At 44.5% G+C, this 14,986-nt stretch overlaps 1 protein-coding gene and 1 long non-coding RNA gene across 3 annotated transcripts in view; one reads left to right on the top strand and one right to left on the bottom strand.

Moving 5' to 3' along the window:
- Nucleotides 1-342: 342 nt before the first annotated feature.
- Nucleotides 343-3,259, bottom strand: MSC (musculin). The gene is made up of 2 exons (XM_017872727.1): nt 2,414-3,259; nt 343-1,543 (listed from the first exon to the last, which is right to left on the bottom strand). Exons 1-2 carry the CDS (start codon nt 2,945-2,947, stop codon nt 1,457-1,459), a joined length of 621 nt encoding a protein of 206 aa, XP_017728216.1. The 5' UTR covers nt 2,948-3,259; the 3' UTR covers nt 343-1,456.
- Nucleotides 2,832-14,986, top strand: part of LOC108530074 (uncharacterized) — a 217,294-nt gene continuing 205,139 nt past the window's right edge. The window contains exon 1 of one of the 2 annotated variants that reach the window (XR_001885749.1): nt 2,832-3,192. This is a non-coding gene — a long non-coding RNA (uncharacterized LOC108530074). The remainder of the gene's footprint in view (nt 3,193-14,986) is intronic. The other variant, XR_001885748.1, reaches the window with a different exon arrangement.

Below are 14,986 nucleotides of genomic sequence, written 5' to 3'. Positions count from 1 at the left end.
TGTGTGTGTGTGTGTGTGTGTGTGTGAGAGAGAGAGAGAGAGAGAGAGAGAGAGGTACACCTATGTTAGCTTGAGGAGTGTATGCCTGTCAGGACAGCAGGGGCCTCAAGATTCTTAGGACTTTTATTAGTCCTCCAGTTATAGCATCTAGGACGCCCGGCGCGAGAAGCAGCAGAATCATAGAGATTAATAAAGAATGACGTTTGGAAATGGAGTGATCCAAAAGTGATCGCCACCATTCCGCCCGCAATGACCCACCACCCTGACCAGAGGAGATCACCACCTTAAAAGTTAACTTCTACAGCCAAACCATCTCAGTAAAGGGCAACAAAGACCACATCCTGACACCTCCAAGGACACACAGTTTCACAGAGCGTTTTATTATTCATAAAAAAATAAATTTATTTACATATGTTATTTCCTGTGGTAGTGCAGCCTCGGGGCAGGGGCGCGTTCCCTATCGCAGGATCACTTGCTATGGTTAGCCGCCCACCCTGCGCGCTCCTCCGCGCGGGGAAGAACCTGCACGGCTGGAGGCGGTGTTGGAGTTGAGGCGCCTGGAGCTCGGAGTGGGGAGGCCTGATGGAGAGAGTCTGGAGTCGGAGCTGGGGGTGCTGCAGGTAGGAGCAGGAGCGGGGCGGAGAGGGAAGTCCGAAGGCGATCCCAGCCAGGTTGGCGCAGTGGCGATTGGGGAGGCTCCAGCCCAGAAGTGGAGAGGGTAGACAGACACCTGATTAGAAAAAGCCGGGAGCTTGGGAAGGAGACGTGAATGAAGAAGTCACCCGGAAGGGAGGCCGAACCACCCGGAGCTCGCCCGGCAAAACCCGCCTGCGGTGGTCTGGGAAGTGTTCCTCCACCTAGCCCTGCGAGCAGCGGGCCTCCTCCCGCCCGTTAGAAGGGCGCTGTGCTGGGATACGAACCTAGCCCAGAGAGGCCACTCGCCCTTCTTTGTCACTTAAAACTCTGTCCCGACGCGGATCTCACGTCTAGACTTCTGTCTTTAAAGCGGGTGTAGAGCGCGTTCTAACCGTCCCCTAACCATTGTGTCACCGCGAAAGGCCCGGGCTGTGTGGAATCGTCCCGCACGTGTGCGATGAATCTGGCTCCGCTGAGAACGGATCCCTGGGCTGTCTGGCGCGGGCTGGGGCAGCAGCCGAGAGTTAGTCTACAGAGCTAGGGCCCGAGGGTGGACCTGCGTCCGCGTTCTGGACACGAAAGGAGGCTCTTTCTGGAGAGGCAAAACGTGGTCGCCTAGATCCGCCGCAGCTGAAGCCGTGGGCGCTAAGCAGTGACAGCCAGGCCCGCCACCTGCCGTGATCACAGTTCCAGGGAAAGGGGAAGGGTCAAGGAGAATCCAACAGAAACTTCTTCCCATTTCACGAGCTCTCCCTTCTCTCCGTGGCCCCCAAACACTCGCATTTAACGAATAATCCCATCAAGTGAATTCCAGTACGATTTAAGCGGTGGTTCCACATAGTCTGTTGGCTGCGGAAACTTCTTTGGTGTCAGAGTCCGGTCTTCCCGAGACCACGAATGGCCATGTCTGTAAAATCAAAAAGAACGTCAGATATTAGAGAGAAACGATTGTCTCAAACCGAAACCGCTGTCCCACGCGAACCCCAGATATTCCCGACTTGGAGTAGCTAAGATTTTATCAGCATTCTGGGAATTTGCATGTCCTTTCTCTGAACTAAGATTTTCATTTTACTGGAGGTTGATAATCCGAAACGTGCCATATCCGTTCACGCTTCCTCCTGGACTTTGCCCGCAGGGAAATTTGGTGAAACTCGTATGACTTTGAGATTTTGTCGTTTAGTTGCCTTCCCCTAACACACACACACACACACACACACACACACACAATCCGTCATCCACTCCAAGCTCCAAGTAGGAACTGGGCTTGGACAGGATTTTTCCCAAGCCGGGAGAGCTGGCAGATCAGAAAGGGACTTTCCAGACAAATCCCATCTGGGGAAACGTTACTATCTTCCAGAAGCAATTTTTCTAAAAATGCAAATGCTCTTTTATAGAGCACGGCCTTCCCTCCTTTAAGAAAGAGCTTGCCGATTCAAACCTGCCAAACTCTTAGCTGGATAAAGTTGGGCAAGGGAGATTTGCTGTCAGTCTCCAACCAGGTGGCAGACTGAGTTGGAACCATGATTTACCCTGGAAGTAGGATATTAGTCAATGGCTGTCACTGGGGTACAACGTTCAGAACGATGCAAACACACACGGATGGTTGATTCTTCTTCAGGGAAATGGCTGGCCACTCCCTTGATTTGGGAGAAACTAAACTGGCCTTCTCGTTCCCAGTCCCAGAACCTCCACCCCTTTCGAATTCTTCCCAACGGGCTGACCCTGCCCTGGCTATCTCCTGGCTGCTCGCCCGATTCCTTGCGCCCCGCGCCCCTACCAGGTTCACTGGGTGCACGTAGCCGTTCTCATAGCGGTCCTCCTGCAACAGCTGCCGCAGGTGAGCGATGTAACTGGAAGCCAGCCGGAGCGTGTCCAGCTTGGAGAGCTTAGTGTCGGGCGGCACCCAGGGCAGGCTGGTCTTGAGCCTGGAGAAGGCTTTGCTCAGCACGCGCATCCGGGCGCGCTCGCGGGCGTTGGCCGCATTCCGCTGCGACTGCTTGCACTCTGCGGCTGAGCCCTTGGCCGGGAGGGGCTTTTTGCCACCACCGCCCGCGCTGCCACCTGCGCCGCCGCCCCCAGCCACACGGGGCCGCTTCCTCTTGCAGCCTCCCGCGCTGCCGGCTGCGCCCAGAGCGCAGCGCTCCTCCTCGCCGTCGGGGTCCTCCTCCTCCGCCGACGAGTTGTCACTGGGCGAGGCGTAGCTGCGCTCTACGCCGCGGAGGGGCGGCCTCTTGGAGGCGGGGACCGGGTACTCCCGCTGCAGCCCCCGAAGCTCCATCTCCTCCGGATCACTCACCGAGCCCGTGGACATCCTGTTGTCCCCCTCGCCCACACGCGTCCGCTTTCCTCCCCCCTGGCCAGTCTCGCTGTCTCCGCCTTCCGCTCCCTGGCGGAGGCGGAGGCCAGGGAGCGCTCCGAGGAAGACTAAAAACCCAGGCCAGGAAGCGCAGGGTGCGAAAGCGAGGTGGGCGGTGAGAGCGAGCGCGCCCCTCGGCTGTCCCCCGGGAGCGTGGACCACAAGTTGGCGTCCAAGTCCAGAAATCCGCGCGCACAGCGGTGAGCTGCGCCTTTTGACAAGACTATCTGTACTCCTTGGAACAAACCACCCCGGGCAAAGCAGAGGGGGTTGGAAAGGGGGGCAAGAGGTGGGGCAGGGGCGTGGAAGGGGTGGGGACCGGTTTTCTGCGTGCAGAGGAGCGGTTGGTGGAGGCGGGGGAAGGGGACGTCTCTGCAAAGCTGAGATTTGGGCACCGAAGCCCGACGGACCTTCAGCATATCTGTGTGGGATAAGTGAGCTTTCGGGGAGTAAAGGGGCAGATCTTGTTCCTACAGACCGTGCTTCCACCCCCAGGTAATCTTAGCAGTGGCAAAGATTACCAAACACTTAGGGACGACAGGATCCCGACCTCTGCTTGCCTGCCAGTCTTTCCAGTAGAACTCAGTTTTCAAGTTAATCATTCATGATGTATGATTGTCTACCCAAGCCTTGCTGGACAAGAGGAAGAGCAGAACAAGCAAACAACATCCAACAATGCACAAGTTACCACCTCTCATTTTCCTCCTCCTTGTCTTATAATATACCTTCATGATTTACAAAAATGGTTACAATGGTTCGTTGCATTTTCAAATAACATCTGTAACTTAATGATATTATCTCCAATTTGCAGAACTTGAAGCTAAGCCGCCTAGATAGACGTTAAGTAAAAGACCCAAACTTACTAAGCTAAGTAGAAAAAAAGATTCAAATTCCGCGTTTCAGAATCTTGGCCCGTCGGTATTCTAGTCTACCCCGTGCCTCCGGGTCACATATCACTGGATGTTGTAGCTGGTATTTTCCACTACCTCGAGAGTTCCATGCGTGATGTGATTTTGTTTTAATGCTACAATGCATGTGATGGAGGATCCGGCCCTAACGCTTTGCATTATAGTGTAGGGAATCCTTGCTATTGTATTTAATCGATTGTGTATTGAAGGGCGAGCTCCTGGAAGCAGAATGCTAAGTTAGCACAATCATCCATTCAAAGTAAAAATGAGAAAGGAGCACCCTGAATGATCATGTTCCATTCCAAACAAGACTAAAACATCCTGCTCTTCCACACAAGAAAACACAATTTTGCAGTCTCATTATTTCCTGACTCGAAGGTCGTCGCAGTTCCTGGTCAGGGGATAAGTACTTCTGTGGATACAAGCCCCAGTGGCCAGAGACTGGGTTCCCGCTGGGTGCCCGTCACTGTACTCGCGGCTTGTGAGCAGCCCACTGAGTAATAAAACCCGTATAAGTTTGGCATATGGTTACCCCATTTTACAATGATGAAATTGAGTCTTCACACCGGCTTAGGTGTTCACTTGTTCTTTTCCCGAAAGCCCACAGTCTCCCAAGCTGAGCAAGGTGCAAGGGGACCGATGTGGAGTCAGTCCAGGACACAGCTGGCAGAGATAGCTGGGCCAGCCTGGCTCCCGCCAGTTCGTACAGCAGAACAAATGCGTCCAGCTCGATGCCTGAAGTGCTGCAACAGGTGGCTGTCAGAGGCTGACTTAATCACTCAGGCATCATTCCACCTTAGTCTCCCAGGCCATGCTATCCTTAGCGGGGGCGTTTTGGGGCGGGGGGAGTATTTCACATAACCCCTCCCACTCACCCGCATTTGCAAAGTTGTCTTTTGGTTGGGGGCGGGGATGGGCTGGTTCTGGGACAAGTTGAGTAAAAAGATCATATGCCCTAAGTTCTCTCTGGGGTGGGGAAATGCAGGGAATACTTGACAGAGTGTGGAAATCTTTCCTGGAGCTTTTGAACTTGAACTTGACTCTAGGCTCGCCTTGCCAGGTGAAGGAGAGGAGAGCAACAAGAAGGGGCAAAGAGATGGACTGAGGAGAGCCAGGCTAGCTTTCTGCAACGACTATTGATGACTTGAAGCTATCAGTATAAATATATAGTCTCACACATTAGGGGCAGGCGAATAGGTTTTTAAAATCTGAATTGTTTATACAGGTGCAGAACAAAGTCTTTCTTTAGAAAAGATTAATGGTGAGGAGAGCGCTAGATTTCTCTAAACAGTCACAAAAACTATACCCAGCCTCAACGCTGAGGAGGTCATGGCCAGTTTCTTTATTTCTTGAAGAAACGGTCTGACCCCACCAGTTCGGGCTTATTTTTCACAGCACTTGCCTCCCCCTCCCTGTCTTCTTTCTCTCTCATCCCCTCCCTCCCTACTTCCCTCCCTTTCTCTTCTACTCCATCTCCTCACCCTCCCTCTGTTCCCTTTCAAGAAAGTCAGATATTTTATTTTGTTTCTTCATCTTTCATTTTCATTTAACCTCCATTTCTTTCATTTTTGTGAAATTAAGTTATATTTTCACTTATAACTGTTTCCAAGTTGCAGACTTGTAATGAAGGTTAGGAAAAGTATCTTATGTACATTTCTTATAAGCATATAACTTCAGTTTGCTTTAACATGTTTGTAATATCTGGCATTTGGTCACCTCCTTACGCTTTCAAAGTGCTATTACTTTTTCTTCTCCTTAGATGATTACAACAGCCTCTCGAGCTGAACAGTGTAAGTGTAACTATCTCTTTTGAAAACCTAGTGTTTTTCATGGTTTTGACAAGTTACATACTGCAAATGAATAATACAGCCTTTATTTTTATATTATAAAGCACACTGAAATCAATTCCTATTTGCTTATGCTTTACAAACTCTTAGATTTGAAACAGGTATAGCCTGTTTATGTGTACATCAATGGTCTTGAAATTCTTTAGTGACATTTAAAAAATATTCAATGGGGTTGAGTAGGGCTTAAGTTGCATTATAAAACAAAATATTTAATGATTCCTTTAATATTACCTTTAATGTTTCTTCATTCTGGCTTCCTTGCTTGCTGGATATATGACTTTTGGAATTTGCATTTTTTTGAGCCCTAGATTTCTAATCTATAAAATGGATTATCTCTTTGAGTGGAAGAGAAAGTATATGAGCAGTTGGCTAGGTCAGAGCCTGGTACATGGGAGAAGATCAGTAAATGCTAGTTAGTATTATGAATTGCCTTGCCCAATATTACACGGCTAGTAAAAGTCAGGGCAAGAACCTGACCCAAGTTTTGTGCTCCAGGTCCTATTCTGGGTTTCACATAGTACCAGCATGTTCCATTTGCTTTGACTGCAGGCTGCTAGGGTCTGAAGTACACGGTCTCATCACATGACATTTTTCACAGGTTCCATGTGGGACCTCACTGAGGGAAAAATGGATGGGACCTCATTAGAAATTTTCTTTTCTTCCCCCAAATTCTCTCACCCTAAAATTGCAGTGCTTCTCCAAGTCTTACTTTCCCTACTGGCATAAAGGATTAAACCAGAAACCCTGCTAGTGGTGTGATATAGGTGAAAGGAGCATGCCCAGGCGGAACACAAATCAATGCCTAACAGATTGAAACACTGAACAATGCAGGCTTGGTTTATTTTTTAAAAAGGAAGCCATGAGGTGGGATGATAATTACAGACCATAGAAAAAAGGCCATTTGTTGCCACTTCTTTCCTCCAACACCGTATTAAGTAATGGGTGAGAAACTCTAGAGTTGGGCAGGTCATGTGGACTTAGGACTCAGGAAGAACAAAGGCTTCCTCTGTCCTCTGTGAAGGCCAGGTCAAAACTATGCAGTGAGTAGGTACTTAAGAAATAGTTGTGGGACCAACCCATAGCATCCTGTTGCCTGGAGGAATTGCCATACCTTTGGGCAATTGCCTATACTTTTGATCTAGGAAAACAAATAATCTAGACCAGCACTGGCCAATATGGAAGCCATTAGCCACATTAAGCTATTGAACACTTGAAATGTGGCTATTCATGTACTGTACTGTAAAATGCATACCCAGTATTGAAAACTTAATATGAATAAAAGAATATAAAAGCTCTCATTAATATTTTAAAATATAAATTATATACCAAACAGTGAGAACATTTTGAATCTATTAGGTTAAATGAAATATATTACAAAAAATAATTTCCCCATTTAAAATTATTATAATGTGGTTACCAAAAATGTAGAATTAGAGATACAGGTCCCATTATGTTTCTATTGGACAATTCAGGGATTAATCTCATGGATTAACTATACCCCTATAGATTGAGCATCTACTGTTGGTTGTGGCAAGGTGTTGGTGAGACCCACTCCCACCCACTGGGAGGGGACATTCTTGTGAAAATAAGCTTCTCTATTATCCAGCCTGCATATCACCACGTGTACTCAACCTCCTATCTATAACACACCCCGCCAGACACACACACATGCTGGAAAAATGAATGCTTCTGCTCAGTGGTGTGTTAGTCACATGGAATGCTAGTCTCAGTGTTTGTTGGCCACATGGGATGATAGTCAAATGGAGAGCCAGTCAGGTGGGGACAGGTCACATGTAAGGCCCAGGGTTAGGTCTGGACAACCCAAGGCCTGGGATCTTCTTCCCTTGTCTGCACAAAGCCTTGGGCTCTGCTCCAGGCTCAGGGCAGCCTCTGTCCTCGTGTTGTGCAGGATGCCACCACTCTTTGGACCAGAAAAGGAAGAAAACTCCGTTTACCTGGGCCCCACCAGCCATCAGGTTGGGCGTTCATGGAAATAGTCAAAGCCTACGTGTGGAGCCCTTTGTCATCCACAACATAACCAGGCCTCTGCTGCTGGTTTATTTATCTAAGGATTGTGGCAAGATTTTTTACTCTTCCCTCTGAACGTCGTGAGGCCTTAGCATGGAGAAGCCAGTGCCTGGATGGTTTGTGGAGGTTGAAGGTGGAAAAGCCAGGCTTAACAAATTAACAATGAAAAATGGAGCTGGGGTTAGGCTGGGGAGAGGGAAAGCGGTAAGACTCAGCAGGGACCTGATTTTTCTTTGCCTTTCAGGAGAGAAGAAAAAAGTCCTCATTGATTGTCTTGACAACTAAATCTGTAGGCAACTTCTGCAGGAATTGTTTTTTTAACAATATCTCTAGATTTTAGGGAGCTTAACTGTCCTGGGAACCCCAAGTTCCAACTGGAATGCTGTGTGTTTCCTGTAAATGACTTTGAATACTCAATTAACCTAGTATAGAAGCCCAGCTTTCAGAAAGTAAAGGTGCTCTAGTGAAGTTTTCTATAGGAGGCCTGTTTACATAATCCGTGGCCCTCCATGATGTTGGAGAATCCTGAAAAATGTTGGAGAATACTAACCCAGTCCTACTCTGGGTTAAGAGTGTGACTCGTAGGTCTGAAAATAATCTTATTTTCGTAAACCCCTGGAACAGCCTTTCACTCTTAGGCAGAAGCTAAGAAAGTTCTGTCTCAGGAGATTTTCTCCTTTTAAGTACTTTTGATTTTATTGGCAATACCGGGAAATGTGAAAATACTCTCTTATCAAAACAGTCCTTGAAATTGTAGCACACAGCTCTGGTCTCCAGTGTTTGGTCCCAAGCCTACCTTGGTTTAATTATGGAGTTAACCAAGGAGAGAAATATCATCCTGTCATGTGGCATGTACTGAAAAGAGCCCCTTTTGCTGTGGACATCAGGAGATCTCTGCATTTATCAGCTGAGAGGCCTTGGGTCACAGGCTCACACTCTTGTAGCTTGTTTCTCTGTGTGTAACCCATGGAAGTTGCCAGAATTAAATGAGATTGCCTGCATGCAGGCTCCTGTGGAAACTGAAGCATTGTACAAGGTCAGTTATTACATTATTTTCCACATTCTCTCTCCCGTAGGAGCTCATGTTTTCCCTTTCCCTCTCCCAGTAGCAGGCCTTGCTTAAAGGGCAACCCACAGCCATGGCTCATCCCCTATAGAACATCAGCTAAATGCCTCCTGGCGCCAGAAGGAAGTTCTCATGTAATAGATACTTCCTAGTGTCACAGAACGAGGATTCTGTCCTCTTTGTCAACCAGTCCCTTACCCAACTCATCTATAAAAGAAGGGCCTAACTTATTTACATATGACCTTTGTTTCCCTAATCCCAAGGCCCTCTGGCCTCCAAATCTAAAGTGAGCCCTAACAGATGATCAAAACAGGAAGGTATTTTAGGAAATATTCCCACTTCTCTTAATTTTTTCCCCCTTTGGCTCATTTATGCTACTCTGTACAATTAGCAGAAACAAACAAATAAACAAAAATAACCTAGCTACATTCCTCTTTAGGTTTCAGTTTTAAAGGACAACTCCTTGAGGATATTGGAAACAGAGCTACTTAAGGTATTCTCATGTGTTGTTTCACCACTCTGCTCCTATTTCTTCTTAGACTGCCACCCTTAAGCAACTTCTTCTAGGAAAGAGACCAAAAAAATTAAAATAAATAAGAGGAAAACAAAAAGATTAAATGGTAAACTTAATGAAGGCTGGGGCTGTGTCTTGTTCATAGGGGTACCCCTAGTGTCTAGCAGCTCATAAAAGGTACTATCTAGATATTGAATGGGCCAGGCGCAGTAGCTCATGCCTGTAATCCCAGTGCTTTGGGATGCCAAAGCAGGAGAATTGCTTGAACCCAGGAGTTCAAGACCAGACTGGACAATATAGGCAATATAGGCCCCATCATTACAAAAAACTTTTTTAAAGTAGCCAGGCGTGGGAGCACTACATGTAGCGCGAGCTGCTCGGGAGACTGAGGTGTGAGTCTGGGAGGTCGAGACTGCAGTGAGCCGTGATTGCAACACTGTACTATACCCTGGGTGACAGGGCGAGATACTATCTCAAATTATTTTTTTTTTCCTTTTAAAAAATTATTTTTTTCCATTTAACACAAATAAATAATTGATGATTGAAAACTCTCACAAACACATGAACACAAGCCCATCTGTGCTCATAATTAATGGGAGACAGGTACTAAACCCATCATTTGCCCTTTATTTAACCAATTCAGTTTATTGGCTCAGTTTATTACTATGTGTTCTACCCAGTGTCAGCAGTTATAAGGACTTTTACCCTTCTTATTAACTGAATGGACTTCTAGGGAATATTTTGTCTTATCAAATGGAGTATATCTTCCTACTTACTATACACTGTGCTTGCCACAATGCCCAGAGGAAGTCTAAATAACTCAACAATTATATTTATTATAAATGTCCCAGGAACATTCTTTTCTCTACATGAAAATGAAATAGTGCTTTTAATACCATTTGCTACCATTTTTTTCCCTGATTGAAAAAATTCAGAATCTTTGTAAAATTTCAGGGTATCACAGACTTACAAAGCTTAGATTAAGGAGAGCAAAAGGCCAAGTGTGGAGCCCTTAAAAGTGCATACTTTTAATGGTTAAGCAGAGAAGGGGAATTCAGAGAAAAGAGGCAGTAATCAGAGAGGCGAGAGGGAAACAAGACAGTAGTGTTATTGAAAGCAAGGGAGTCATTTCAGAAAGTCATGGGTGGGGACTTTCAGTTGAGATGGTCTGGTAAGACAACATTTTGAAGCGTCGCCTGTGCTCCAAACACATAGCAATGAGAGCTAAAATGTGAAAACAGAAAAGCTAAAAAGATGCAACCATGTCCAAAAGCAAGGAAAATATCTCTTCAAACGAGTGGACCGTAAAGTGAATGTTGAGTAGGGATGAAACTCCTGCCAGGTCCAGGAGTTGAGTTTCTTTGCAGATGGGGGACAAAGTGGTCTCATGAATTGAAGGAGGCTGACTTGGACAACTGCTGAAATTAGGATGTGGAAGAAGGTAAGGAAGCAAAGGAAGTAAGCCCAGCCTGGCCAGGATATTGGCTTCATGACTGAGTCAGTTCTGATTCATTTTTTGTCTTCATAATCGGGGACATGTTCCTGCCTCTTTGCATGCCTGGTAACTTTTGGCTGGATACCAGACACCAGGAATTTTGCCTTTTGGGTACTGGGAAATTTTGTATTCCACCAGATATTATTGATCTTTGCTCTCAGATGCAGTTAAGTTACTTGGAAATAGTGATTTCTTTGGATCTTTAAGATGTGTAGAAGGAACCAGAGCAGTGCACCTTCTAGAGCTAATTGTCCCCCATTACCGAGGCAACACTCTTATAAGCACTCAACCTAATGCCCTGGGAACATGAAATTTTCCAGTCTGGCTAGAACAGATATTATTCCTGGCTCTGTGTGAGTAGCTGGCTGTGTTCCCTTTCATCCTTTTTGGTGGTGCTTCCTTCAGCCTCTGGTGGTTTCCTCACATGCTCGTGATGATTGACTGAATACTAAAGGGACACCCTCTGCAGATCCCCAGGTTCTTTCTCTGTGCACCTCTCTTCCCTCTGCCACCTGCCCAGTAAATTCTAGCTACTTTGGTCTGCCTAGCTTCTCAGGTCTGTCTTCTCAACTCAGGGAGTCTGTTTGGCTCTCCTGGGTCCCCTTGTCTTGCTCCACGGCCTGGAAACTCTGTCACAGCACTGGCTGGGACAATTGTAGGGCTTCCCTTGTTTGTTTCCCATCTCTCAGGATTTATTGTCCTTTATTAACTCGTGTAGAATGTTTTAACAACCATGTTTTATACATTTTGGCTGTTTTAGGGTAGTTTCAGGTAGAAAGGTAAGTCTTATCTCTGTTACGCAGTCTTAGCCCCAGGTGGAAGTCTTTGGAATGGCACCTTTATAGGAAACATATTTTATTTTATTTTAGTTTTGTTTTTAAGACGGATACCTGCTTGAGCATGCTTGTACTTTGAGAGGAAGATACTGGAGAAAAGAAAGAGATTAAACATATTAAAAATACAGGGAGGGGATTAAAGATATTAGCGTATGGGAAAGATATATTAAAAATATGGGAATAGTGATGGAGCAAATACCACAGGAAATGGAGGGTGATGAGTTAGCCTTAAAGAAGAGGATGTACGTATCTTTTTGCCTGAAATAAGAGGAAAATACATACTGTAGGATGTCTCTGTAGATCAGTAGAGATTTGTAATGGGAAGTTAAATAAGTTAGTCCCTGATGGTCTGTTTTCTCAGTGGAATATGAATTAAAGTTATCTACATAGAATAGGTGGGTAGACATGAGTTATTAGAATAAACAGAAACAGGAAATGTGGGGAATAACCATTCTGGAGAATATAAAAGGAGTCTGAGTAGGGGTAAGGAAATGTATTTCAAAACAGTGTTAAGGCTTTGACGACACTGATGAGCACTTATACCCATTAACAAATGTGAAGTTATCTAGCACAGTGATTCACATGGAGTGGTTTTCAGCTAGAAATAGCTGAATCTTAATAAATTAACCTGTTTACATTTTTAATAGCAAGAACTTGCAAGAATGAACTGTTTATGGGATCATTAAGTTTTAATGAGGTAGAGATGCAATTTAGGAACTTGGAGATCAGGGGAAATACTCTTGGAGATTTAGATGAAGTTTCTACAGTTGGGGACCCATGGTATGCAGGAGAGAGGCAAAATGAAGCCATACTTTTAACTCTTTGGGGTAGGTGGAGAGGGAAGGATTTGCAAAGATGCAGTATCACTATATTGCAGAAATGTTGGGGGTGCCACTGACAATATAATATGGAGTGATCTATATATTTCTCAGATCTTTCAGTTGTGCCTTATCTATGTAAAATGGACTTAAGGTCAAAATACATGAATGCATGCATACACACAGACGTACATGCAAACTATTTTTCAAAACTTAGCCTATCTGGAGATATTAGCAGATTTCTTTCAACATATCCCACAGTCATTTGGAACACAGCAAATTTAGGGTATTTTAAATCAATAATAAACTTATGATTTCTTCATTTTTGCTATAGGGCACTCATTAACATGTAGTTTAACAGGGGCAAAAAAGCAGAGTATGTCAGATTGTACCCCCATGTCCTTATATTCTCATTTTAAACATTACTATCCCCCATATTTTACAGATAAAGATATTGGAGTTAAGAGAGATGAAGTTCCTTGCTGAAGAATACAAAGATAGTTGAAGGGGAACTCAGATGTCTAGAATGAGAGTGTAGTGCTCTTGTTACTGTATCATGTTCATTACGATTAATTTTATGTCTCAACTTGGCTAGGCCATTGTACCCAGATAGTTGCACAAACATTGTTCTAGATTTTTCGGTGGAGTTTTTTTTTTTTTTTGTATGAGATATACATTTAAATCACTAGACTTAGAGTAAAGAAGATTGCCTGCCATAATATGGGTGGGTCTTATCCGATCAGATGAAGGCCATAATAGAAAAGACTTACCTTCCAGGAAGAAGAGGGAATTTTGCCAGCAGACTGCTTTCAGACTAGAACGCCACTCTTCTCTGGTCTCCATCCTGCCAGGCTACCCTCCAGAGTTTAGACTTGCATATTCCACAATCGTGTGAGCCAGTTCCTTAAAATAAATCTCTCTCTCTGTCCTCTCCTCTCTGACACACACACACACACACACACACACACACACACACACACACCTTATTCACTGTGTTTCTCTAGAGAACCCGTACTAATACAATATTCTTGGACAATGCATGTGAAATACTAGAGAATTTAATAAGCAGGCTAAGCTACAATACTGGGCACTCTGTGCTTAACTCCAGAGTATTTAAAGGAATAGTAAATCTTCTAGTTCTTGATATTTAGCGCTCATTTTAGAAACCGTAGAAAAATAAGTCTGACCAGGGAGGAAAATGTCACAAGTAACTTTTATAGTTACTGTAAAAGTTACTTGTGACACAAAACACATTGACTTTTATGTTTAATTCTAATGTTTACACTACTTGGTTGAAAATACTAATTTTAATTACAATATTTTTGCTTGGATAATCACTGAACCTTCCTTTTAATTGAAATAGAATTCTCATCCCACAAAGTTCATACTTTAACGATGTGCAGTTAAGTGATTTCTAAGTATATTCAAAAAGGTTGTGCAACCATCACCACTCTGTAATTCCTAAACATTTGTATCACCCCCAAACAAAACCCCATAATCATTAGCAGTCACTTCCCATTTCTCCCTCTTCCGGAGCCCCTGGCAACCACTAGGTTTTCTGTCTTTGTAGATTCATCTGTTTTGGACATACTACATATATAAAATAATATTCCATTGAAAAACTTTCTATATAATAAGCTACAGACTTTTAATGCCTGTTTTCTTTTACTAAGCATAATGTTTTTTAAGGTTCATTCATATTTTAGCTTGTTTTTGTATTTCAATTTCATGTGACTGAATTAATATTTCATTGTATATAATTATTTTATTTTTAATAATTATAATTATTTATTTATCAATTTATGGGCATCTGGAATATGTCCACTCTTTGGCTATTATGAATAATGCTGCTATGAATATTCATGTACAAGTTTTTGTGCGAACATATGTTTTCAAGAGTCTTGGGTATATACCTAATAGTGGAAATGCTGGGTCATATAGTAACTCTATGGTTAACTATTTGATAATCTATCAGACTGTTTTCCAAAGTGGCTATGCCATTTTACATTCTCAGCAGCAATGTAGTTTCTCCGCATCCTTACCAATACTTGTTATTGTTCTTTGTTTTGATTATAATCATCCTACTGGGTGTGAAAGTTATATCTTTTTTTTTTTTTTTTTTTTTTTTTTTTGAGACGGAGTCTCGCTCTGCCACCCAGGCTGATTGTAGTGGCCCGATCTCAGCTCACTGCAAAGCTCCCGCCATCCCGGGTAATCTGGTCACGCCTTCTCCATGCCTCAGCCTCCCAATAGCTGGGGCACTTACAGGCGCCGCCACCTCGCAGTCCGGCTAGCTTTCTTGTATTTTTTCAGTAGAACAGGGTTCTCACCCGTAGTTAGCCAGGATGGTCTATCTCGATCCTCCTGACCTCGCTGATACCGCCCGTCTCGCCTCCCAACAGTGCAGTGGCGAATTACCCAGCTGAGCCACCGGCGACTGGACCGAAAATTACTATCTTATAAAAGTTATATCTTATAGTGG

This window comes from Rhinopithecus bieti, unplaced genomic scaffold (genome assembly GCF_001698545.2).
Source record: "Rhinopithecus bieti isolate Rb0 unplaced genomic scaffold, ASM169854v2 scaffold_6536, whole genome shotgun sequence".
Lineage (NCBI taxonomy): Eukaryota > Metazoa > Chordata > Mammalia > Primates > Cercopithecidae > Rhinopithecus > Rhinopithecus bieti.
Note: the sequence above shows the minus strand (reverse complement) of the source record. Positions and strands in the feature narration are given on the sequence as shown.